Below are 27852 nucleotides of genomic sequence, written 5' to 3'. Positions count from 1 at the left end.
CGTCATTCCATCTCGGCGCTAACGCCATACATTTGTTTTATTTAGCTAATGCCGGCCGGCGAGTGTTTTATATTGAACATGGTCGTCGTTGTCGTGTTGCAGGAGCTGCTGGAGCTGGAGCGGCTGTGCGGGCCGCCGGAGGGCTAGAGCCGGCCGCGCGCGCCCGGCCCCTCCCTCCGCCCACGCGGCCGCGCCGAGCCCGGCGCCGGCGTCTCCGCCCCGAGGCTCTTTACTTTTGTTAGGAATCTGTGATATTATCGCCTAAGGAGAGGAACGTACGAGTGGATCGCGTCTCCGGTCGAGTCTCGGCGACGGAAATATTGTTTCGATTTCGTAATCTCGTAGTTTTAAATGCGTGCCGTTCTCTTTCGGCTCGCTCGCCACAGCCGCGGGCGCTCGCATGGCCGCGGCGTCCCCGGTGTCGGCCCCGAATACGTACTGGCTCGATCGGCTAATCGAGTCACCATTTATCTAATTTCGCTCCGTTTCGTGCTAAGAATATGCGAGTATGTCGTGATAGTGAGGTGTGTCTTCGTATCGGAAGTGTGTTTAGTGAGGGGTGTTTGTTATGTTATTGCATTTATATGATAACAACGTAGTGTAGAGGTACGCTCGGCTGAGTGCCGCGATGGTCACGAACCAGTGGCCCGGGCCCCGCGACGCCCTGAGCGAGCCACCGTTTGACCAGTTCAGGTCCGACGCACGATTCCGTGCCAGATGTTTGATAATATGCGTTCAAATGTAATATCTATACATATCGGAAGCACAACATACATTGAAATATTTTCACTGTCGTTTTTGGTATAAGGTTTCTACGATGGTTCTTCCTTTGATTAGTAATTTGTAGAGTTATTCCAAAAATAATGTTAATTATGAAAATTATTCTTATGATGGTTATTCCAATGATTTCTGGTTAGTGAATGTGTTTAATGCGGTAAGTAAATTATTATTTCTTATTGCAGATACATGAAACAGTTATACACTTTATTGAACGCCATTTTTTAACTAATTAGATTAAAACAGAAAGATTATCTTCCGTATCCATGTATTAAAAATGTAATAACCTTAAGTATAATTATTATTTATTGTGTAATTGATTTACGTGAAGTAATGCCGCGTGGAGAAGTATCGGCGTGAAGTGTTGCGCACGCGTGAGCGTCCGAGCGTGCGAGCTGCTGTAGTGGTCGGCTCGATATAATATAATGGCTTGGAAACTGTAGTCGTACTAACCGCTCAGTCAGTAATGTAGGTTGTAGATTAACATTCCATTTTTGCTTAGAAATTAATATGATAGCCGATACGTATATTTTACGACTACCGTTCGACTTTAATTTAAAACTATGGTATTGCTACCACTGATATTATTTGAAATTCTTATACAAAATATTTTTTCCCATCGTAAGGAACTATTTTTAATATATCTCTCTTAATCAATATACCTAATTATTTACGGTATATTTTTCGTGTACAAATAGGTGATCTTATATACTAAAAAAAAAAATAAGACCCCGAGTTCTCTTCCCAACATCGTAACTCGAAATATAATGTTCGGCTAGCAATAATTTTAACTATTTTAAGTAACAGTCATTAATTGTTAAGATCGTAGTGGCCTTGTCCTGGGCGGATCTAAAGGTATTCGTTAATATAAAAATGCCATAGTAATGTCTGTCATAAATCCTGCAGTAGGTTTGGAATACGCAGTACCTTTCGGTCCTACTGCATCTCTTGAGGTGCACAATTATATCGCTTAGAGATATAGTTAGCTCCTCTTCAATATTGGTATGTAATGTTTCGATTCGAAGTTCAAAAATTCTCGATTTAATTTTTCAAGGCAAGAATTACTGAACACACTGAGGACTTTGAAAAAGATAACTTATAGATTTGGCTCAATTTCCCTTTACTGTACATGTCATGGATTGCCTAAGCTAGAAACCGTGTTATTTAAATCACTGCCATGATAAGAATCTTATTTTTCTTTTTCAGTCTTCCCGGATTTCTCTAGATTGTGTTTACGTGAGTTTCGCGTACTCGTTATGTTTAACTTCTATGGTGCTTTTACTAAATTTAGTCGCGATGTACTTAAATGATGTTATTACATAGTCACTTTATATTATTGTAATGTTCGGAAGTTTAGTAGTCTTTGTCACAAAGTAAATATAGATTTCTTGGAGGGTACGACGATTATGGGATACAAAATTACGAAATCGCTGACTTGTCAAATCTTTTAATGTCCTTGCAGCAAAATTATATTTTAAATCCGAAGTTAATTTGAGTACTTCATTCAAGCGTTATTGCCGCAATAGTTAATAACGATATTTGACGAGTTTCAGCCGTAATTTTGTTACAAACGCATCGTCGGTTATTTATTGCATTTGGTGTATATTTTTATATGTTAGTCATTTTGCGTTTTGTTCGACAAAACGTGTTATTAGGTCACATTATATCCATTTAGAGCCATGGAATTTAGTCACTTTTGACAGCTCACAGGGAAATGATTAGGATTTAGATAGACGTAGAAGAAGCCTTTTCGCGGTGAAGTCTCGTAACGAATACCATTTCGTTACCCGTGTTTCAGCAATAAAATATTTATAATAATTAAAAAATACAAAAGTATCCGTCTCTACTTATCTTAAACGAATCGCAATAATGTTCACGTTTGATAGGTGTTAAGGTGCGGTGCGTTCATATTGTCCAACTCTACATTATTATAATATTTGGAGAAATTGATAGCTGATATTATGTACCTTTTGAAGTGCCTATTCGTTTATTATTTTTGGCTTTTACAGCGACTCCACACAATATGGACTCACCGAGTAACAAATTAACAATCAAGTGCAATATTAAAATTAAGACTCGATAATCGTTTCCGACTTATGCGTTCTCCGTACTGTGCATCTAGAGTATCGTAATAGCTGCCAAATAAATATACATGGATATTATAGAAGTACGGATGTTAATAGACCTGCTCATACTACATACATATTCTTGTTTTACTTTACACTTAATATATTTTTAGATACAATGACATTTACACCGTTTCGTAGTTTTATCCTATAATGAGATTTCATTAATCACTTTCTATACACAGCTTATAGGGTGTTGGTAACTAAAGCCCTTGGTGTTTCGATTGGTTAGGATAGGAGCGTGGAAGAATATTGAAACGAGTTATTTAATTAGTAAAATATAATCGAGTGAATATAATACAAATCATAAGTATATGTACACATTTTAGTCGTGTCTACCACTAACTGCCATTTCTTGCAAACCGATTGCTGTGTTTAATCTAACAAACATTTTTCCAATACCCTGTCTATGCAATCATAACTTCACGATAACGAAGACGAGAAGCAGATACTCCATGCTACAGTTTTGGTGATCATATTAAACTGTTACACTTGTAACACTAATAGCCATAGAAATTTAATGGGAATAGCAATTATATTTCTAAATGCTATTATTTTCTTGTTGTTGTTGAATAACGAAAAAGTTGGACTAGTTTAAAAAAAATACTTTTTGAAACCAGTCATAAACGTATATCTTGTAACATATTTATTGGTCACAAATATCGGACAGTAATTTACGTAAGCGGAAATAGAAAGGAAACAGGGAACCTTTTACTTGATCGCCTTCGTGTGCTATATTTGAAATTGTTATAATGTTAGGTAGTGTGTATATACTTGTGTGCAATTGTATCACTGTTAGGTAAATGCAAAGTATGGTCAGTTTATGTCGAAACCCTGCGTTTCATACACGGGAGGATGCCAGTAGCATTAGCATATGTCTTGACAAAAATCGAAAATGAAACACTTGCCTTTGAAGTTTAAAATTACTTGTCGCGTTTAATTCAGGTATTTTATTGATCATGTATATTTAGAGTGTAGATAGTTACAAAAGTACCGTGTTATGCCCATCTAGAGGAGCAGGCCCATTAGTCTCTTTCGTGTTTTCAGATTATAACTACATATTTATTGAATTTGGTGGTGACTTTTTATGGCATATTTTTATGTTTGATCGTCGCACTAAATAATGCGATATGGTCGTGCCTCTTAGTAATGAAAGAGAGAAGTCCAGTTCAGACACCATCAACTTTTTAACAGCGAAATCTCAATTTATCGATTTACATGTTTCTCGTCATGTAACGAATATGTTTTAGGAGTATCAATAGTCTTGTTTTCTATAAGTTTTAGGTCACAAGAACGTCGAACCTCGCCGAGTATTTGAGCTGTGTGTCTATTTCTTGGCTGAAACTGCACATAGTATAGCTTTTTAATGGATGAGGTTTATTATTTATTTAATCTTTAGTGAAAAAAGAAAACGTAATCGTACAAAAGGCGGATTTAATGCTATAAGGTAATCTCTACCAATCAGTCAGTAGTACTCAGGGTTCATTAAGCAAATCCATATTTTTTTGACACCGCGGTCTCGCTCTGTCCCACGATTGCATTATGTAGAGTTCATAAGATATGTAGTTTATGTAACTGGTGTAATTTTGCCAACTAGATTATAAGAGTTAGCTTGTTGAAATAATCCGACTGCAGCTTCGATCAGACACGATAGGAGACGTGGAGGATTCGAACTTCTGGAATGATATATTACATTATATTTATAACGTATATGTATGTGATTTAGCGTTTTAGCGATCGTAATATTACATTCTTCTTGTGTTATGTTTGTGTACAAAAGTCAGGTACGAATCACTGACGATATTACAGACTATAAAAACACATTAATAAATCAGATCGGTAAAAAAGCAATGGTTTCGTGACCTGTCTTTTGTATAGCATCATCTCCTTTATTACTGAATTCTAACTTCTAGAACGGTATCGTCTGACTGACTTACACTGATTGTAAATGTATACGTATACCTTATATGTACAAGTATTTGTTATTTTTTATACTCTTAATAATACTATTACTGGGTACGTTGAGATGTTATATTTTTAAAATGTTCTTTACATACCGTTTACCGTTACTGTTCACTCTTTCGAGTCTTCCTGTGCTTTATACGCTTTTTACTCCAATATAATTACTTTACAACTACGAAATATAGTATACTAATCCAAGGCAATTAACTATTTTTAATATTTGGCCTTTTTGCTGTTTATTTATATACCTATGTATATTTTATAAACGGTTACAATTTTGTTCTATTTGATTGTGTTTGGATCATTCTTTAGAGATTTTTTGTATAGGTTCCATTAATTAAATGCAATTTTATTACTCGCCCTAGAATATTTATGCTGTTTTTAATAGTAAAATATTAATATACACTAGGAACTAAGAACTCTTACTCCGCTAGTTGTATTATTTAAATAGCATGTCTATATAATATGCGCAGCTATAGATTATAAATTGATCCCAGGTGCATTTGTTTTATCGAAAGTCTGTTAAAATAACATAACTAAGCGGGGTGATGAAGTGATCGGCACATTTCTTATGATCTATAACATTAAGCGTCGAGAGCGACGGGTTGTGAATAGTGCGAGTACGAGTAGAATAAATTCGGAGCTGCAGTGGGGTGCCGTAGGGCGTAGTCGACTCCCATCCCGTGCGAGCCGTCTGGGGACATGCAACCACATACCTACTCATCATAATCAGTGTGAGCGTCTCCATCGCTGCCATTCCTTTTAGGTGATATTGGGGAAAGGCCAGCGTTACTTCTGATTAGGACAGAAGACATGTGTTATACAAATTTAGTTGAATTAGGATTATATTCCTATCAAACATATTCAAGAAATTGATTGTCTATGTCAAAATACCTCAGTGTTATTTAGATAGATCAACGTTATCAACCTATTGATGTAGGTAGCTATTTATTTGCTCTACAAAAATAATAGATCATATCGTTTGGCGTTGCAACTTGACGTTGAAATGTTCGATTTTTTTCGCATTTATTATTAGACGTTTCTTAAAAACATTTGATGTTGTATTCCTGTACTTTCTTCATATCATCATATTTTATCTATTTCGATATTTTGCCAATTCGAATGTGTATGTATCTTAGTGTAATATAAAGGGGATGACTGAAATATGTTTGCTAGACGAAGTTATTATATGTTTGCGTTAAATTGCGTTCCCTGTATTGAAGAAATCAAATCATGTCATGGTTTTTGTTGAGAAATGTGTATATTTATGCAATGTTGTTACTATTTTGTTGATTATTACTTTTAAGTCGCACTCATTGAATCTAAGCAAAAGATCTGTTATCTAGAATTCGTATAATTGATATTGTGCCAGCCGAAATTTTTTATTTGCCTTCGTTAATAATTTATTATGCATTATAAACCCTATGTTATTATCACCGAGAGAGTAAGAGTTATGTTTGTTTGTTACATTTGTATAGAAACTTCCTTTGTCAAAGTTGGGAATTTAATGAATGGATAAAATTTGCTGGTTTAAATACAGAATGATCAGAAAATAAATCATAAAAGCAAGATATGACGAGCCGAAGTTGCTTTTCGATGGATCCATTTATATATTTCATATTTTTCATGTGAAAAAGAACGGAGTAATTTCTATAACTAGGCGCAAATATATTTTCCAGCGAACACCATATTTCGTGATCCTGGAATTGCAAGCGTATGTCAATAAGTTTAGGGCTCCTTTTGTTTTTCAGAAAAAAGTAATTGCTGTGCTCTGAAATATAATTGCATTTTTTTTTTAAATTTTTGGTGACAAAAAAGAAAGACGATGTAATGTCCAATTTCAAATGCTTTCGAATATGTTGAAAAATTCATTCAAATACAAATACGATGTGTTTGTATTTTGTACCGATGTTCAAACGAGTACTTATTTATGGAGGTTATCTTGTTGAAATGTGTAGTTCTGGGCGGCTTACACTCTCTAAATAGTTCTAGTCATTTTTAATTCCTCCGTGTTGTAATCGATACATAACAAGTATGCCTGTTTATGGGTAGACAATATAATATTAATCAATATGAATGTTAAACAAATATATATAGGTGAAACTTATATCTATTAAATTTGATGTCTGTTCTATGTCGTGGTTTTACTTACATCGGCCTTCTTGGCTTCCCGTTTTTCCCAGATTTATAATTGTATATGTAGATAGCTATTTTTCAAATTGTTTAAATGAATAAGGCAGCAAATTGCTAATCTATTATATCATGGTCTGTAAAGCTTAGCAAGATTATATTCCGATAGGTAGTCCTGAGGTATACACCGTGGGCTGGTTAAACCCGACAAATTTTAAAGGTGTATTCTTGACCGCATTTAGAGACTAAAATGTCATACAAAGATTTCTGAAATCGGTCTTCTTTTAGAGATAATGAAAGAAGTCTTGTGAAAATTTGGTTCTCTAATAAATTTGTGCAAACGCCTTTTTAGCTGCGCCGCTGCCGATATGTATGTGAATAAGTTTCGAAAAACCTACTGACGAACATTAAAGTTTTAAAGGAAACTAGCAATTTAAATTTATTTTATTTCTTAGGAAAACGTACAGCTAGAGCAACAAAATAGGTTGCGAACTTGCGAAATAGAAACAGTAACCCCCTTATTCATAAACGTGTACTAAAGTTACGATGCCGCTAATCATCGTTTGTCCCTTTCCGACGTATTGGTATGATGGAAAGGGACAAACGATGATTATCGGCATCGTAACTTTAGTACACGTTTATTATGAATAAGGGGGTTAGAAGTTAAAACTTTCCACAGGTTTCATCTGTAAATAAATAAATAAAACTTAACTTATTCGTTGCAATAATTTTATTTCATCAAGATTAAAAAGAAATAACGCGTCGTGTGTAGAAAACGCAAAAAAAAGAAATGCCGAATTTTACCAAAACTCATATCACATCTTTTGCTCCTTATGACCTCAGGAATGCGTGGTTAAAATGTGTCGGATTTTATTAGCCCACGGTGTATAGGCTGCACAAAGTTTAGTATAATATATTCGCTACGTGAACGACACTACAATAACGTCATCAAACATACGCAAATCAGGGGAATATGATACTTACTTGTTGAAATATGCAGGGAATATATCAAATATTAATCACATAAAAGTAGTATTTCTAATGGCTCCACACGATGGCCCATCATACTGGCCCAAGATGGGCCAGCGTGTGGAGAGTGTTGTCAGATGGCTTATGGCGATGGGATGGCCACGGTGTTGGTTTTTCATCCGCACATCAAATGTAGTGGACCAGCGATGGCAGTAGTGCGCATCTATTCATCTCGCTGGGCCATCGTGTAGAGGAGCCATTACTTTTAGATCCGATCGTAGTTGAATGTCAGTGTAATTATTATACTCTTTGATAAACGTAGTGATTATCTCTTTGTCTTCGATGTCAATGTCTAACTGACCAATAACTGACATAAATAAGTAAAGAACAAACATAGCTTTTTTATATCCATTTAAACATAAAAATTGTAAAGTATTAAAAGTTTCGCGTGTAAAAATGTTACAGCAAGTAAAATTTCTACGTCGACTTGCGCCTTATGTCACTCAACGGGCTACATTCCAAAATTTCGTAATGTCTGATGCTTTAGCGCAGTTGGAGTCAGAATGCGAGAAGTGCTGTTACAACCCTAGAGTACCACCACGCAAGGTTTGTGGTTGCAACTAATGGTTAAGGTTACTTTCATGTAGATAACATGTTACGTGGACTGTGAACCAAACAAATATCTGGGTATTTATTAAAATTGAAAAGAAAATTTTAAAAGTAGGTTACCAGTGGCGGCGTCCATGGAATTAAATTCGCATCGGCTTGCCTAATTTTGAACTGGGATCGCAAAAAAGCACATCCCATCAAAAACATTTTCATGTAAAATGCTGCCAAGACGAAACCATAAGGCTAACATTACCAAAAAGTTATCAGATCTCTTGTAGAGCCAAGCTTCTAATTCTACAAGACCTAAGTTCACAAACTCTACACCTAGTTGTTTAACTTGTTATACAATAGTTCTTGTAGTAACGAAACGGCCAAGCCACACATTTTGACTAAGGTGTAGAGTTTTGAAGTTTGGGCTTGTATATAAGCTGGAAACTCGACTTTACAAGAGATCTGATAACTTTTTGACAGTGTGAGCCTTTGGTTTCGACTTCGCAGGATTTTAGATGAAATTGTTTTCGATGGGATTTCTCCTAATTTAAAGGGTTATTACGACACCACTTGTTATATATGGTACACAGTGCTTGTTTATTTAGTCACCTGCAATAATTTACGGGGTGAATATATAGGTCATACTGAGCAACTTTTGCTATGGGACTAACCCCGAAATCGTGAAAAAATAATTGTCTGTAACATTTTGGTTGTATGATTTTGACGTCAATTTTTTTTTTCGAGATTACGGGGTTGGTGCCATAGTAAAAGTTGCTCAGTATGACCTATATATTCACCCCGTAAATTATTGCAGGTGACTAAATAAACACCCTGCATTGTGACTTGTGATATGGTGGCTGGACATTACAGCGCGGCTTACGTGGGCGATGACTCGCGAATGCGACGCGGCGCGGCGCGGCGGCCTAACGGCATTCGGAGATCGCCCACGTAGGACACTTCCATAGGTATCAAAGGATTGAATTCACCCGCGCCGCGCCGCGCCGCTTCGCGTTCGCGAGTTATTCGCTCAGGTAAGACACTGCCTTTCAATCCTCCATCAACTGAAGTACATCAGCTACTTCAGTTGATGGAGAATGGTAGTTACGTGTCCCTACTCGTTCTAGCAAAACGAACACTGAGGTAGGCTTCGTTTCAATGCAGCAGGGCGCTAGCGCACGGTTGCAGAACGGAAGTGCGCGGTACGGTGCGGTGCGTGATGTGGTACGCACGTAGTGATACGTGCGCGACGCTTTTATCGCGCTTCGTATACACGTCACATTGCCCCACTGCAGACAAAACTTTCACGTACCGTTCTCCATTGTATGCCGACTCGATTATATACATTCTTTTCCATCGTAAGGCCTTACTTCGCACCAGCATTGTTTGCAGAGAATAAGGCCATAAGTACTTATAAACTCAGTAGTTTTCGGAACAATTAGTGTTTTGGTCTAGTATTTCTCGATGTGTCTGTTCTAGGTGACAGTAGTCGGGGCAGGCACCGACGTCGGTCGAATTGTATCGTTGTTCCTCAAACAGCAGCGAGTGATCAAGACGTTGGCGCTGTACGATGACGAGCCGGAGCGGTTCGTGCTGGGCGTGGCCACGGACTTGGCACACATCGACACCAGCACCGAGATCGAAGCGTATCAGGGAAAGCAGTTTCTTAAGAATGCTTTACATGTAAGATGGTTTATGTACAAGGTTTCTTGAGGTCAATTATTAGTTAGGTACTAGTTCAAACGATAGGCGTTGGTTTTGAAAGTGTATTTATGGATTCGTTTGGTTCTTTGAGAATTTGTTTGAGGGAGGCATCACAAAGAATACTTTTTGTCTCGATCTAAGGAAAAAAGGATTGTTAAGGAAACAAAGTTTCAAATGTCGAGGCATAGGCTTGTAAACCACAATTTTCATACCTAGGTAAGTATCATTATAAAGTTGAAGACTTACGACTTATTTTTAACCAACTTCAAAAAAAGGAGGTTATCAATTCGACAGATTAAATTTGATTTTTCTTTGTTTAAAAGTATATAGTTCCAGACTGGTTGAATTTTAGCCAAAATCCATCTGATGATAGGGTTCATGACGAATTGAGGGAATCTTATAGGCATGCATGTAGCAGTTTTTGTATTTATATCTACCAAGCATTTGTATTTTAAAGAGGTGCTATTCTTCAGTCCTCCAGTCATCCAAGTCCAGAACGGAACCCTGCAACGGCGCGTCTCTGGGGGCACGGTAGTGCCCCCGTCAAGACAAGCAAAGCGAAGCGCAAGGGCACTACCTACCTTTTCTCGAAGCGCTCTTCGTCGTTTTTTTGAACGCTCATAACTTGGGTTTTTGATTATACCAGATAAACAAAATTCTCAGGATATAATGTCAACAGTGGACTTATTAAGCATAAAAAAATTCAATTGCATATATAGCTCTCACACTTCTGATCCCGATTTCGTCACTGACTCACTCACTCACTGATGATCATCAAAACCCTTAGGGTACTTCCTAATATCCTAGGACGCTGAAATTTGGTATGTGAGATATTATTAGTACTCAAACAACAAAAAAAATCAAACAATTAAATTGATTGCCTCTCAGGGGGTGAAAAGGGGTGTGGAATTTTGTATGGGGAATCAATAGCCGCTTCATTAATAGTTTTTGTTATGGGGAAGGATGTAGAATATTTTCAACCCCAAAATCACTCCGTAAGCGCGAAAAGGGACAGGAAAGTGGCGTTAGGGGGAAAGAGCAGGGGCGGATTAAGAAGGCGCGGGGCCCTTAGCACAATAGCTTGCGGGACCCCCTGGTTCGAAAAAAAATTTTATTAAGTGCGAGTCGGACTCGCACCCCGAGGATTCAGTACCATCACAACATTTTTACGATGTCTTAATATTTTTCGACTCGTTCTCGATTAGTTTTTAACATATTATGCAGTGTATTTTTTAGGGTTTCGTAGTCACCTGGAAACTCTTATAGTTTCGCCATGTCTGTCTGTCCGAGGGTTTGCTCCGCGATCGTTAGTGCTAGATAGCCGTAATTTGGCATGGATACATAAATCATGCATTGCGACAGAACGGTAAAATAAAAACTATACAAAAATTAGGGTACCTCCCATACAAAATATTTTTTCATTGGTTTTTTTTTTGCTTTGACCCTATAGTGTGGCATATGGTTGGATAAGGTCTTTCAAAGCGAATAACGGTCTCCAAAAACCTTTTATTATAAAGTTATTACTTTCGGAAATAATCGCTCCGAAAGAAAATTTTTATTTTATTTTATTTAGCCATTATAAAAGTGCCTAATCTTAATGAAGTTGTTAGTTGTTGTTATTTTATCACAGTTCCTTTCTTCTATATAGGTTTCCTCCTTACCTTCGGTTTTCATCACCAGATCAGGTCGATAACATTGTATTGTCACCGATTTTTCCCTAGTAAGTGAATTTTTAACAAGAAATTTTGACAAATGGTCAAAAAAATAGTTTGCAGAATTTGAACAACTTACGAGTATTGCAAGTTAAATAAAAGCATGTAGGGATACTGTTTAACTACATCAATATTAGGTATTAAGTTTAATAAAAGCTTGTAAAAATAGATGAAACGTGAGTCGGATCTAAGAAGTGGGAACTAATGGCTAAGTGAGCCAAAAAACAAGGCCGAAGGCTGAGCCCCACGAGCTGAATATCCGGACCAAACGATTTCGTAGCGTTCCCGTGCGAAGCTGAAGGCCAAGCTGCAGGAAAGCCTAGAATGAAACCAATGCCAGAGTGTGAACGAGGCCGTAAGCCGAGCTCCGTATAAGGGCGGAGGCCCGGAGCGTTCTATCGCGGCGCGCCACCATGCAAAGGCTGAATTGCAGGAGAACAGAGTTTGGAATTTTACCAATGTGATCTCGGCTCGCCTGCTGCTCGGCCTTAGTTCTTGCTCGAAAGTGCAACTTGCTGGAATGCTTTGGTTATCGGGCCCTATGTAGGGCTTTACACCCGGCCTACGCGAATGCAAAGCCCTGCATAGGGGCCCCGCTGTTTTCTTTTTATAACGGCTTTGCAGCAACTCGGCATATTTTGGGCGCTCGGCCAGCCGTAGAGGAGCGCGTCCTTTGGCCTACTACGGGCTCAAAGCTGATCATCATTAGGCATTAGCTGTAAGGTGCAATTTGTTATTTGAAATAATAAATAAATAAATTATCCTTCCTTGCTTTTCACTAATATGTTTTTTAACACAGTATCTTCTTTTGTTCGTTTCCGAGCTCTGCTGTTTCCTGCAGCTTAGCCATGCACAAAAGTTTTGACACACTGCACCTTCGGTTTTATGCTAAACTCTGCTCTTGGTCTTTGCGTAAGCCTATAAATTATTTTAATTAGGTATCGTCATAAAGAAAAATAGACATGATAATAATTGATCAATATTGTTACTGACTTACGAAAAAAATACATTGTAAATAAAATGTTATAGTACAGGATCCGCGGAGTGCGAGTTCTACTTGAACTTGGCCGGTTCCGCGTGCCGAAATCGCATGGTCAGAGTCGGTGCGCGGGGCCCCCCTGGGCGCGGGGCCCTTAGCATATGCTTTTTCTGCTGTTCGGTTAATCCGCCACTGGGAAAGAGGGGTGGAAGTTTGTATGGGGAATCAGTAAAAAAAGCAGATTGTATAAAAGACACCCCCAGATATGTATTTCAGGATTTAAAATAGTAAATCACCCCCACCACCATGGAGACCATAAGACTCGCACTGTCAAAAAGTCTTGGCTACATTTTACATGAAAATGTTCTTGATGGGATTTCGTTTGTCATTTGATTTGTCCTCTTTGTAAAGTTTGCTAAGAAACTAAGTTTTAAAGGAACATATTGGTCAAGATCCAGTTCTAATGATGGGTTTCTTGAGGAATTGTGGGAACTCCGCAAATCTTGATGGATTCAGATCTAAACCTTGAAACGTATCCAACGGGTGAAACTTTATAGTGACAGTAGTGACATAACTGTTCGGCCAGGCAGGAATGAGTCCTGCCCGATGCTGCTATAATACCCCTAAACTTTCTTTCTGATCGAACTGCACCAGGGTTGCATTCGGTTCTACTTTTAACATTTGACTTGGCGCCAACTTTTAACATATCATTTGATATCGCGTATAGGTATAGTCAAGTGTAAAAATATGTATCGAAAGAATTGTCTCATAAATATGGTATTACGCTCTTATTACGCTGGAATAACATGCTATGGGACATATTTTTGAGTAAGATGTGTACACCCATATTTTTAAACTTGACTGTACGAGTAGAAGGCATAATATTTTACTTTATCCTTTTAAAAGTCGGTTTTAAAAAATAGGTTTTTAATCTCTCGTATGCCGATCGTGGATGCGTGTTGCCACGGCTCATGAGAACGTTTTAAACAAATAATTTTCAACATAAACTTTGCCCCCTTGTAAAACAAATAATTATCGTCTCAGGATGCGGACGTAGTGCTGATATGTGGCGGCTGCTACGAGCTGCCCCCTTGCTGCAACGAGCCGGACCGCGAGCTGTTCTTCAAGAACATGCGGTTCGTGCGCACGACCACCATCGCCGTCTCACAGTTCTGCCCGTACGCCATCCTCGCCGTGCAGACGCCGCCGGTCGACTGCAACTACGCTCTGTGCGCGTATGTTAGTACCTTTGTGATTTATTTGATCCCGAGCGCTATAACAGCTCGACCACTTCTTAAGACGGGGCGTAAAGCCAGTAAATATAGTTAGTCGAAAAGACGCTCGACATGTTATCGGCAGTTAGACGCTCGGCATCCAGGCAGTGCCGGATTAAGACATTTTGGTGCCCTAAGCATTTCTAGACCATGGTGCCCCCTCATCAAGATTACATTGAATTTTCTTGGTAAATTGAGGGACATTTATTGCCGCATTACTGCTGAGACTATATAGCGACACAATTTTACAAAGATTTATACAGTGACGGCAATGATAATAATCAATCAGACGATAATCAAGAAAGAATAGAGAAAACAAAAACTAATGTTAAAAACGAATATGACAGGATCCCGGATTTTCTAAGAAGAGAAGTGGAGTATGCAATTCTTACACAAAAGAATGCCAAATCTCCCGGAGAAGACAACATTAGTAATGAGCTCCTAAAAGTCGTCCTTAACAGCATCTTAGACCCACTGACAGACCTTTTCAATGAAATTCTGGAAACGGAGACTATACCTGAACAATGGACCAAGACCACAATCACTCTTTTACACAAGAAAGGAGACAAAACTGAAATGAACAATTATAGACCAATAAGCTTGATGAGTAATTTATACAAGGTTTTTTCAAAATTACTATTAGGACGTGTCACAAAAATCTTAGAAGAAAACCAGCCAAGGGAGCAAGCCGGATTTAGAAAGAATTTTTCTACAATAGATCATATCCTAGTCATCAAACAGATAATAGAAAAATGCCATGAATATAGACTGAAATATTATGTAGCATTTGTAGACTACAATAAGGCTTTTGACTCCCTTAAGCATGATGAGATATGGAAATCACTTAAAGAACAAGGAATCTCAGAAAAATACGTTAGAATTATAAAAGAAATTTACTCAAACAGCACGGCTAGGATTAAACTAGAGCGGACAGGCAAAGAGTTTCCTATAAAGAAGGGAGTCCGTCAGGGTGACCCCTTATCACCAAAAATATTTACTGCGGTCCTTGAAAGCGTTTTTAGACGCATGAATTGGGAAAACTTTGGACTCAATATTAAAGGGAGAAGACTCAATCACCTACGGTTCGCAGATGACCTTATACTGGTAACAGATAACCCTTCAGAGCTGAAAACTATGTTAGAAGATTTAGACACACAAAGCAAACTGGTAGGCCTCTCGATGAATATGTCAAAAACAAAATTAATGACGAACAGTACTAAAAAGCAAATTGTACTGAATGGAAAGGAAATAGACTATGTCAATGAATAGGTATACCTTGGGCAGATAATATCACCTGAAGACCAAACGGATAAGGAACTCGAGAAAAGAACCACGAATGCATGGAGAAAGTTTTGGTCTTTGAAAGAAGTATTTAAGACAAAAGAAATACCTACAGGACAGAAATTTAAAGTTTTCAATAGTTGTATAATACCAATAATAACTTATGGTTGCCAAACTTGGGGACTTACAAAAAAGCAGCACCAAAAACTTAATGTGTGTCAAAACCATATGGAAAGAAGCATACTTAATATAAAACTTAGAGACAGAGTCAAATTGTCCATAATTAAGGAAAAATCAAAAACAAAAACAATAACTAAAATAATAAAACAACAGAAGTGGCGCTGGACAGGCCACATGATGAGAGAAAACATAGATAAGTGGACAAAGGACCTTGTAGAGTGGTGCCCTAGATATAATAAAAGAAAGAGTGGTCCACAAAAGTTTAGATGGTCAGATGATTTGAGTAGAATAGGAGGAGGTAAATGGATGCAAACAGCAAAGGAAAGAAATAAATGGAAAGAAATGGAGGAGGCCTACGTCAAAGGACGAGTTGAGGTCAATGTTGTGAAACAAAATTAATTACATTAATTGTGATAACTGAAGACTTCAATAATAAAGGCTATTTACATTTACATTTACATTACTGCTGAGACTAGAATTTTCAATCCGTCACATCATTTTATCACGGAAATTGACAGTACTGCAGTAGTAATGTTCCAAGAGTAGGTAAGGTGAAGTGTAAGCAAATTCGAAGACCGTTCTTCGCATAAGTCCGGAGGCCAAGCCAACCATTGTCCAAGTGCAAGCGAGGATCCGCACAGGGTTTTGCAACCTCTAGAGCTTTGCGAAGCTCATTCATGTGAGGGCAAAGGCCGAGCTTCAGTAGGGGCTTAATCATTGGCCATTGGTTCTTGTCAGAACAAGTACCAATGGCCACAAATGTCTTAAATAGCAAATTATTGTTTACGAAAACGGGACTTAATAGGGTAAGTTTTAAAATTACCTCTGACCCGACGTTTCAAGGACGGCGTTGTCCCCATGGTCACGGAGAAGACTGTGTAAAGTCGATATCATTATTTTGACGTTGGAGGTAATTTTAGAACTTAATCAAACGCGATTAAGTCCCGTTTTCTTAAATAATAATTAGTTTTTTTCGACCTAAAAATACGTGTAATCCGAGTTTGCTCCGTTCCAGGAGGTGTGCATAAATGTTTCCTCTTTTTCAGTTTTTTGCTTGTAAATGGAAAACGGTACGGCCGACGGAAAATTTGTTCTAATTACAAGTATTATTAAAATTGATATCTGAGGACCCGAAATGTAATTTAACTATGTTCTTGCAATAAAATATATTGATTGATTGATTGATTTAAGGTACCTTAATATGTATTCGTAGTAAATTGTAAAAAAAGGAAAAAATAATCCAAAACGATTTCTTACCAGTGTCGGATCCACCAAGTGCTATTGTAATTGATAGTGGGTTCCTTCTACATCGAGTGGTTTAGCAATCCAAAGGAAAAAAATATCTCCTAAGGATCCCAAAATGTATGCACACCTCTTGGGATTATACGCATTTAGGGCCAAATAAATATATTAAAACAATTTAAAGCTTGCTGGGAATTAATTCCTCAAAACGCTATTTTTGGGTCTAATTTGATTGGCCTAAATCGTGAAGGTTTAAAATCAGTGTTTTTAAAGGCAAAGTCTAAGGCTGAATACGCGGAGCGTTCGATTGGCGCTTACGGATGAGGCCAAAGGTCGAGCTGGAAGAAAGCAAGGCTTGAATTTGACCAATGGCGAGGTATGAATAGCTGGACGTCCGCAGCGTCCGATCGCGGCGCGTTATCATATAATACAACCAATGGCGAGGTGTGAGCAAGGCAGCCCAGCTGCGAAAGAGGACAGCATGGATTTGGATCCATGGCCAAGCGAAAGTGAGGCAGTTTGCATAAAGTAAAAGGGCCTGGCGTCGCATAAGACCTAACGCCGAACTGCAAAAGAGTGGCTTGAAATCGAACCTATGTAATCACGGTCCTCCTACTGCTCGGCCTTTGCCTTAACTCGAAAGCGCAACTTGATAAGATGCTTTTTGTGTTTCGGCCTTCGCGGGGCCCTTTATTACACTTTAACAATTAGGTCGCAGGATCGCGGCTCTGCAGCAACTCTGGGCAGGTCGACACATCTGGTGTGCAAGGGGGCAAAATACGCTACAAAATCGGTAATCTACGTCGAGAAAATCGGTTGGCCACAAGCCCGACGGTAATATTTTTTGGCCATGAGCTTTGATGGCCTCCGCGTAAGGTTGGAGATGTGCTTACGTGTCCTCACTCTCTTACGACCCTTCGTTATTAGATGGGTACTTGCACACGTATCAAAAAGTTTCGTGTACATAAGTACTACACTACGACTGCGATGCTGATGCACCCTGCGCGTTTTTTTCCTACGATTTTGGTGCCCCCCTACACGTGGTGCCCTAAGCAAGTGCTTATTTTGCTTAATGGTTAATCCGGCACTGCATCCAGGCGTGGGGAGCGACTGCACCTGTTCGTGGTAAACATTCTATTTGTTCGCACTAAACGGTTTGCCTCCTCTTTTTTGTTACGGATGGCTAAAGAATGGAATGCGCTCCCGCCATCTGTATTCCCTTATAAATATGACCTCGGTCTTTTTAAAGCAAGAGTGAATAGGCTACTACTGAACCGGTGAGCTCCATCTTAGGCACTGTCTTCACTTTCCATCAGGTGTGAATAGAGCCAATAGCCGATCAGTTTAAAAAAAAAAGTTCAGAGATGTACGTAGTAGTAAGGAGAAGTGTGATAATTAAAAGTTAATATTTAGACAATACACCCCACTTTTCAGAAAAATATGTCCTTTTGTTGTAGACATTGAAGGTTCTTGGCACGTACAACCCGCGCCGAGTATTGGGCGTGAACTCTATAAACGCCATGCGTGCCAACCAGTTGTACGGCTCCATGATGGGTGAGGACCCCAGCAAGTCCAATGTGGCGGTGGTCGGTGGCTGCGGGCGCTGCACGCGCGTGCCGGTCTTCTCCGCCGCTAAGCCTAACCCCTTCGACTGCAATGTGCCCAAGGTAATTCGGGGTTTATATGACTTAACTATAGTGATATACCTATGTAATTACTAGGCATCGGAGTTTTTATCGCATGGTAAGACTAATAGCGAGCTATGGAGTTGACATTAGCAATAAAATTCAATTCATATTCATACTCATTCATCTATTTAATTACTGATTTTAATTTTATAGTCAAGAACAAAAATGTTAACGAGTTTGTAAACGACCGTTTAATTTTGTCTTTCAGAACATAAATATAACAAATAAGAATAATAACCATTTTTTTGTATTGATAAATTTATAATTCATATTATTTTTACCTCTTTTAATATACAAATTATTATGTTTTATGAAAAATACAAAAATGATCATTATTCTTATTTGTCATATTTATATATTCAAAGATAAAATTAAAGGATCGTTTACAAACTCGTCAACGTTCTTGTCCTTGATTATAAAATTAAAATCTGTAATTAAATAGATAAATGAGTATGAATATGAGTTGAATTTTATTGCTAATGTCGACTTCACAGCCCACTATTAGTCTTACCATGTGATAAAAACTCCGATGCCTAGTAATTACCTATATGCAATGTAAAAATCGGTCAAGTGCGAGTTCGTTTTACTCGCGCACTGAGGGTTCCTTACAAATTTAAATATGAGCACGAATGATTTTTGACTTTCTTGGAATTTAAAGTTAAACAAACTCGCACATGACTAGTTTTTTTATTATATGAACCGATTTCAACATTTCAACAATGTATGTTTTATTTCAATGGTAGTAATAGTATGTATGGTAGGTAATGTCAATAATGTTTCTTTGGTAAACTTAGAAGATAATAGGTATTTTTTTACATTTCCCTTCATATTTTGGTTCTACATTACAGTAATAAAATTAAAAATTGTTTTAATGTAATGCACAGCTTAAGCTCTTTCAAAGTGGGGTAAAGCGGGGTATCCGCTTGACCCATAATTAGAAATGTTGAGCCCCGTCCCCCTCCACCCCTCATATTGGGCTTTTTCCATAATTCATAAAAAATGCTTTCGATGCATCCGGGTTAGCCTTGTTCATCACTATTCTAAATTTCAAATCAATTGCGTAAGTAGTTCCAGAGATATTTAGCGCTGGGACAGACGTACAAAGTCGCACCATAATTTTTACCTTTTTGTATTGTATTTATTCGGAACCCTAAAAATAACATGCCAATAATGGTTTTTGATCTAGAAAACGTTGAACTGCCTGAGCCGACTAGTGCGCGAGGCCGACGACATTATCTGCAGGGTGAAGAGCAACAACGAGCAGGGCCATCTTTCCATCGGTTTCTCTACTGGAAGATTCGTGTTGAACATTATGAAAGGTTTTATGATTTTTTACATCTAATAACTATTTGGACATTTATTTTTGTGTAATATTTTGATATTAGTGTATACATTGAATTGCTAATTTATTATTGTACTTGAAAATAAGTATTGTTGAATATTGCATGCCTTGCTTGGTAGAACATAAGGCGCGCTTTTTTAATGTTATCACCTTTATGTAATTTAACTATGTTCTTGCAATAAAATTATTGATAGGCGACCGGTTTGGCCTAGTGGGTAGTGACACTAGTGACCCTGCCTACGAAGCTGATGGTCCCGGGTTCAAATCCTGGCAAGGGCATTTATTCGTGTGATGAGCATGGATATTTGTTCCTGAGTCATGGGTGTTTTCTTTGTATTTAAGTATTTATAAATATTTATATGTTATATATATATATCGTTGTCTAAGTACCCTCAACACAAGCCTTATTGAGCTTACTGTGGGACTTAGTCAATTTGTGTAATAATGTCCTATTATATTTATTATTATACTTCAATCACCAGAGAAAATCAAATCGATTAGGCGTATTATAATAATTAGGTGCCTACGAATTTCATGCATTTATTCATACATGCAATGTGCCCTGTTGTTCGTCTTCCACATTGTTCTCGTCGGTAACTTCCGACTCGAAATCTAGGTGAATTGTTTTGATAGGCCTATAGTTAAAGTAAGGAGTTTTATGTCAGGAAATACAATTGGTTTAATTAGGCAAATTCTCGTTGCAAATTGATACATATATATTTATCATAACGAATTCATACTTTGATAGGAATGTTCGAGTCACCCTCAACTCTCGACAGTGCTCTGGTGGAGCAGAGTGACCCGGAAAAGTGCTACGGAATGCGCGTCTGTGCCACCCCGGTCACGGTGGGTCGGTTCGGCGTTGAGCAATATACTATCCCTGAGCTAAACGAAGACGAGCAGCAGCTTCTTTCAGAGGCTAGGTTAGTAAATTAAATATCTTCGTCCTTTCCAGGGCAGGGCAGGAATTTACTTCCGCAAACGCTTCAGCTGAGGGATGAACTCCATGCCGAGTTTTACTAGAGAGGTTGTAGGTACAGTATACAGTGTCGTGTAAATACTTCAAAAAAAGAGTGTAGAGTTAGACCAGGCTATGTTGGTAGCGATTTTGATAATCCGGATTGAGTAGGTTTTTTTTTATAATATAGGAGGCGAACGAGCAGACGGATCACCTGACACCCCAAACACCAAAGGGGTTGTAAGTGCGTTGCGGGCCTTTAAGATGGGAGTACGCTCTTTACGTAAGTGTTATTTTAAACGTCAAACTCCAATAAAATTACAAAGTTTACATAACACCCGCACAGTCTATCAAAATCGCTGCCAACTTAGCTTGGTCTAACTCTAATTTTTAAAATAGGTTTTTGAAAATATTGATTATTTTTGTACTTTTCTTTCCACAGGCAACTAATACTCATCGAGACAATTCTAACCACACACAAATAGTTTGTGTTGTTTTATCACATATTTCCCATGGCCACCTCCTGTATCCATCATCAGATTAGCTCTATGTCAGCATAATATTGCACTGACATGATTTACATACGTATGCAAAATTTCAGCCCAATCGGAAATCGGGAAGTGAGTAAAATTTCGTTTCCAAGATTTGACCCACCCTAACAGGGCAAAGGGAGCGTTTATTCGTGGCAAAATAAAAGATGAAAACGAGTAACAAAACATAACATATAATGGCATGGTGCTAGCCTGGCTGGTCTTCCGTCGGGGCCATGGCCGTGTCCAGCACGAAGCGTAACACAATATTTAAAATAAATATTATAAATGACACGTCAACGTCATTAGTATAACACACAAATTGGAAAGTTATTATACGATAGAGCAAAGTTGTCTACTTTGCTCTATCCTACACCTACAATTCTTTACAGGTGTGACTTAGAAGATATGTTAAACCTCGGGCGATGCTACGCCACCGGTGAAGAGTACACTTTGCACCCTTGCAAGTACTACGAAGTCGATCCGTGCCCATATGGGCCTCCGTGTCCACAAGTCAAAAGTTCAAAATAAGTCTAAATGAGACGATTAATGGGATATGACTTAAAAGGGAACTTTTTATCTCGGTTTGGTTTTGAGGTAACCAAAGTCCCACAGGTGTCCGAAGATAAAACTTATTAGTGTATTCCTATTTGTACCCGCCCCACGTGATCAACGCCATACATGAGGCGGGGACAAATGGGAATGATTTATATGCAGCGCCTATTCCAATCTGTTCGCGGCGGAGACAAATGGGAATACACGAACTTATTTAGTCATTTTTGGCCATTGATTGGTTCTAAACCACTCGAAACGCATGTCGTGCATAAATAACTTGTTAATTTGAGTCTAACAGTTGTTTTTTCGTTCACTGGATAAGTTATTGTAAATATTCAGAACAAAATATTGTAGATCGATCCGTACCTATATTTGTATGTTTATGTATGTCGGTTATTGGGTAATTTACTGGTACTGTGACTTAACTATAAAACCTCTCTTTTCCTTCAGCGTCTATAGCCAAAGTCAAATATGAACTTGGCAAAGTTCCTTTGTGCTAAAATAAACCCTTAAAAGTTTCCTCTTTTTATTTTCAACCCCTGTTTTGTAAAGTTTGTGTTGTTTAAGAGCGGCACGTGTAGTGTACGGCAGGGATACACGTGCTAGCAACGCCTCGTTTGTTGGTCACGTGTCTTAGGGCTTCAGTTTTACTTTCTTTCGGTCTTATACTTATCTCGAAAAGGGCTCCGTTGTAGGTTTATCCATGAGAATAACATCAGAGGCGTTTTCTCTCAAACAGTCGCTGCTTAATAATTTGACAAAATGCTACCGTTAATTTTAATTGTATAAGTACTCGTAGGTACGAGTATGCTGGTTAATTACGAGAAAAATGGTAGGTTTTTTACTCTATGATTATACTTATAACTAACCCAATTTTGTGGTTTCAAATTTTACACTACCCACTTCACTTTATAACTGAATTCCATTTATAATTACTTAGCGCATGCAATTTTGCAGCTCGCTGTACGTTTTGTAAACTAGCTGAATTAACTACAGAACTAAAAAATAGCTTGTTATACGTCTACGTTTTCCAAGATTTATCGAAAAACATCATTAAACACCTCAACTTCAATGTATTAGAGTATTGGATCGGATTAGGTTAATGGATATCGGTAGCCATGAACTTCAATATTGTTAGTAGTTAACTTCCAACAATCCTTGGTTAATCCTATTGATTAAATAACCGCATGTCGGGCCACGCTCAGTGTAGGGTTCCGTAGTTACTCTTCCGTCACAATAAGCTAAACTGGAGCTTAAAGTATTAGTAAATTGTTAACCAAGGGATGAAACGGTACCTTTCACCCGAGTTAAACAAATAGGCAAATTTGCATAATCAGTACCTAATTAAAGTAAGTCTTTTTACTATGAAGGGAAAACTTTTTAGACCAGCGGTTGAACAAAAATGGGTTTCGATAATATTAAAGTTTTTTCTTTTTTGATATGTCATTGGGAGTATGTTAAATAATACTTTGGTAAAAAGTTAGAAATTCTAAGGTTGAGCTTTCGGTTATATTTAAATATTTTAATTTTTGCTAATAACTAAGTAAATATAGAATTAAAGTTACAGAAAACTTTAGCATATCGAATAACACTTCAATTTATGTACAATTTTCAGTTTTTAGAAATCTGGAACAGCTGCTTTCTGGTAAACGTAAAAACACGAGTTATTTTGTAAATATAGAATTAGAGTTGCTGATATTGCAAAATTACGATATTATCGATCAACTTAGTATTCTAGTAAAAAGTTAGACATGTAGACAATGTGCTTGTCTAGATATTGATTTCAGGTTAAGCAGTATAGCTAATATTGAATTAAAGTTTGTAGAGTTAATAATAATCGATCATCAACAATGATCTCAGTTACTAAACAAAAATTTAGAAATATAAAATCACGGCGACACTCATTACTGATATGTATGCATTCCTTGCTTATATAAATACGTTACGTTTCAAACGCGCGGCAAGTTTGCGCGCGCCGCGCGCTGTGGCAGGAGGCAGCGAACAACGGTAGTGGGGAGCGGGGTGCCCTTGACTGCGTCTACGGTCTATCAAAAAAAATCCTAAAGCGTGTTTTAAATTAATTGCAATAGAAAATTGTTATTTTGTTGTTACTACAATAGGTATTGCCCGCGGTTTCGTTCACGTAGAATTCGTTATCGCGTTACATGAATATTATTTATTTATTTAAACTTTATTTCACAAACAAAAAAACACAAATGGCGGACTTAATGCCAAAAGGCATTCTCTACCAGTCAACCATTGGGTCAAATAGAGACAAAAAAAAACACATTCTCATACAGATGACCACCCTTCCTTGTACCATTTTAAAAGCCAGTTGCAGCTTTTCTTTCCCGATTTTTTTCAGATGTTTGGGCTTGGTATTTTCCTCGCGATAGTTATTTGTTTTAAGGGGAATGTTGTTGTTAACCGCTAATGCTAATATTGATAACCGATAGTTATATAGAGATACGTTATAAGGTATATGCACCCTCATGTTATTTATTTCTGATAAGAAATAAATGTAAGACAAAATTCACAGTGATACATTTCAAGTTCATGGTTGCCTTGTAAGATTGCGTACGGATAGTTTTTTTGTTTGTTATTTCATCGTATGATATATTGAATGAAAGCTTATTTGAAAGTTGCCGTATTAAAAAAGTTGGTCCAGTTAATGGTCGCCTAGATTAACCGATTTTTATATAAAATGTAGGCAACCATGGACTGGACCAACTTGTTAAAAAGGCAACCTAGTACAGTTAGTAATATAGTACCTGGGCGACCGAGCTTTGCTCGGTTATAACTATTTATTGTAATACGGTGGTGATAATCTACATAAACTTAAAAAGTAAAATGTGAACTGACAATTATTATTATTTACAATCGATTTTCACCTTACAGCACTTGTCACAGAGTAACGCCATCTATTGTCGATTTCTCTTATTACATAGGTCATTTTTTTTACTAAATTAAACTTGTGTAAAACAATAAAAATTAAAAAATTATATATAAACTTGAACATATAAAAAAAAAACAAAAGTTAGTCACCGGGCGAGATTCGAACCCGTAACACTCGTTTAGCAGTCCGCGTCTTAACCCGCTGGACCAGACGGACAGTGGCCGGCAACACGAAATTAGTGACCATATTCTGCGTCGAAAGAAAAACGCATGAAAACTCGAAAACACGCGTTTTCCCAAACATAAGACTAATCTAGATAGATTGTATACCCCCAAAAACCCCTATATACCAAATTTCAGCGAAATCGTTAGAGCCGTTTCCGAGATCACAGAAATATATATATTTATATATATATACAAGAATTGCTCGTTTAAAGGTATAAGATAAAATAACTTTTCTTTTGATATATCATGTGACGTTTTCGTTTACACACTAAAAGAACAGTGTAACAGTGGGCCGACGCCTTTGATGTTTGCGTAAATGCCGACACCGCTCAAGGTCTCCGTACCTACCTAGGGTTATCACAGACTTACACAACTGCCCAAAAGAGGATGGAAATGTTTTTAGTTTTCATGTTGTATGATGTATGTGTACTAATTTTACAAATGACGTCCATTTTGGAAATTAAGATGGCGGACGTCACTTTTTTGAAAAAGTCGTCATGGGTGTTGTTTTCTGGGTTTTTAGGGGTGTGGATTTCAAAAATGGCATCTATTTTGAAAATAAATATGGCGGACGCTACTTTTTGAAATGGGTGTTGATGTGTATAGCCGTGATATCAACCACCTTTAACTCTAAAATGGTCTCTATTTTTGAAATCTGCACCAACAAGAACCGCCAAAATTGACGTCATTTTTGTAATTGGAACCCCGAGGAACCTCGGAGATGACACCCATATCGATTTTTAAGAAAAATTAATGTCCGCCATCTTGGATTTCAAAATAGACGTCATTTTCGTAATCGGAATCCCGAGGAACCTCGGATATGACACCCATATCGATTTTTAAGAAAAATTAATGTCCGCCATCTTGGATTTCAAAATGAACGTCATTTTCGTAATCGGAACCCCGAGGAACCTCGGAGATGACACTCATATCGATTTTTAAGAAAAATTAATGTCCGCCATCTTGGATTTCAAAATAGACGTCATTTTCGTAATCGGAATCCCGAGGAACGTCGGAGATGACACTCATATCGATTTTTAAGAAAAATTAATGTCCGCCATCTTGGATTTCAAAATAGACGTCATTTTCGTAATCGGAATCCCGAGGAACCTCGGATATGACACCCATATCGACTTAAGAAAAAATAATTTCCGCCATCTTGAATTTCAAAATGAACGTCATTTTCGTAATCGGAACCTCGAAGAACCTCGGAGATTACACCCATACCGATTTTTAAGAAAAATGAATGTCCGCCATCTTGGATTTCAAAATGAACGTCATTTTCGTAATCGGAACCCCGAGGAACCTCGGAGATGACACCCATATCGATTTTTAAGAAAAATTAATGTCCGCCATCTTGGATTTCAAAATAGACGTCATTTTCGTAATCGGAATCCCGAGGAACCTCGGATATGACACCCATATCGACTTTTAAGAAAAAATAATTTCCGCCATCTTGGATTTCAAAATGAACATCATTTTCGTAATCGGATCCCCGAGGAACCTCGGAGATGACACCCATATCGATTTTTAAGAAAAATTAATGTCCGCCATCTTGGATTTCAAAATGAACGTCATTTTCGTAATCGGAACCCCGAGGAACCTCGGAGATGACACCCATATCGATTTTTAAGAAAAATTAATGTCCGCCATCTTGGATTTCAAAATAGACGTCATTTTCGTAATCGGAATCCCGAGGAACCTCGGATATGACACCCATATCGACTTAAGAAAAAATAATTTCCGCCATCTTGGATTTCAAAATGAACGTCATTTTCGTAATCGGAACCCCGAGGAACCTCGGAGATGACACCCATATCGATTTTTAAGAAAAATTAATGTCCGCCATCTTAGATTTCAAAATGAACGTCATTTTCGTAATCGGAACCTCGAAGAACCTCGGAGATGACACCCATACCGATTTTTAAGAAAAATGAATGTCCGCCATCTTGGGTTCCATAATGGATGTCATTTTCGTAATCGGCACCCTGAGGACTTTCAAAAATAATGAAAACATCAAATACTACATGATACATATACAAACAGAAGCAAGAAACAATTTCTTGCTTTTTAAAGTCTTTTCCTACTCCTCTACTGTTATCTGTCATTTATGCATTCATTAACACGAATATAAGAACATACATAAAAGGTTTCAAGAAAAGTCTATATTGTCTATTCCTCATAAAAGCTCTTGTGCTTTTATAAGCTATAACGTTACTGCGATTAATGGCTACCAACCTAACAAAACCAAAACGAATACAGTTTTAAACTAAGTGCATTGCTGCCAACTTACAAAATATTCATTTGGTTGCATAGTAAAAATAATTACTTCATAAGTCAGAAACACGCATGTGACACCCGTAATATAGCAACACCCATAGACTACGAAGACCGCTTAGCGTTGCTTGTTAGTCTCCGTAGGCTACGGTGGCCAAAATTGAGAAAAAACTGTCCAAAAAATTAATTTAGCAAATAGCAAGTACCAGGGCCTCATGAGTTACGAGGAGGTGTCGCCGACCGGCCGGCCGCGGCCCGGGGCGGGCCGGGCGCGTAACAAGGTATGCTCGCGCGTCTTGGCTATATACTTTTGCTGTAATTTGTTTACCTAAATTAAGATTTATGTTTGTTAAATCGTAGGAAAAATATTGTATGCAACGTTGTATAAGTAGGTCAAAAAATTCTCGTGGCGTATTCCTTTACAATGTTCGCCTACGCCTTCGGCTCCG

The 27852-nt window shown here is 37.8% G+C and overlaps 2 protein-coding genes across 2 annotated transcripts in view; both read left to right on the top strand.

Annotated features, from left to right (window-relative positions):
- The window catches only part of LOC133534795 (1-phosphatidylinositol 4,5-bisphosphate phosphodiesterase classes I and II), a 97311-nt gene extending 90312 nt beyond the window's left edge, over nt 1-6999 (top strand). Inside the window, exon 21 of the mRNA XM_061874071.1 lies at nt 103-6999. Coding sequence (XP_061730055.1) covers nt 103-147 — 45 coding nt within the window. The 3' untranslated portion in view covers nt 148-6999. The remainder of the gene's footprint in view (nt 1-102) is intronic.
- Nucleotides 7000-7455: 456 nt separating this feature from the next.
- LOC133534776 (malate dehydrogenase, mitochondrial-like) lies at nt 7456-22524 on the top strand. Its single transcript, XM_061874049.1, has 7 exons — nt 7456-8570; nt 10041-10244; nt 14001-14195; nt 18391-18600; nt 19808-19940; nt 20712-20886; nt 21844-22524. The coding sequence occupies exons 1-7, from the start codon at nt 8421-8423 to the stop codon at nt 21980-21982; spliced, it is 1206 nt and encodes a 401-aa protein (XP_061730033.1). The 5' UTR covers nt 7456-8420; the 3' UTR covers nt 21983-22524.
- Nucleotides 22525-27852: the final 5328 nt, after the last annotated feature.

The sequence above is a fragment of the Cydia pomonella genome, chromosome 2, assembly GCF_033807575.1.
Source record: "Cydia pomonella isolate Wapato2018A chromosome 2, ilCydPomo1, whole genome shotgun sequence".
Lineage (NCBI taxonomy): Eukaryota > Metazoa > Arthropoda > Insecta > Lepidoptera > Tortricidae > Cydia > Cydia pomonella.
Note: the sequence above shows the minus strand (reverse complement) of the source record. Positions and strands in the feature narration are given on the sequence as shown.

Bases quoted from the DNA above. Each gene is read 5' to 3' on its own strand.
- LOC133534776 (XM_061874049.1), top strand. From the start codon at position 8,421: ATGTTACAGCAAGTAAAATTTCTACGTCGACTTGCGCCTTATGTCACT. The intron at 14,196-18,390 runs GTTAGTACCTTT...CTTTTGTTGTAG, and splicing joins ACTACGCTCTGTGCGCGTAT to ACATTGAAGGTTCTTGGCAC. The intron at 20,887-21,843 runs GTTAGTAAATTA...AATTCTTTACAG, and splicing joins CAGCTTCTTTCAGAGGCTAG to GTGTGACTTAGAAGATATGT.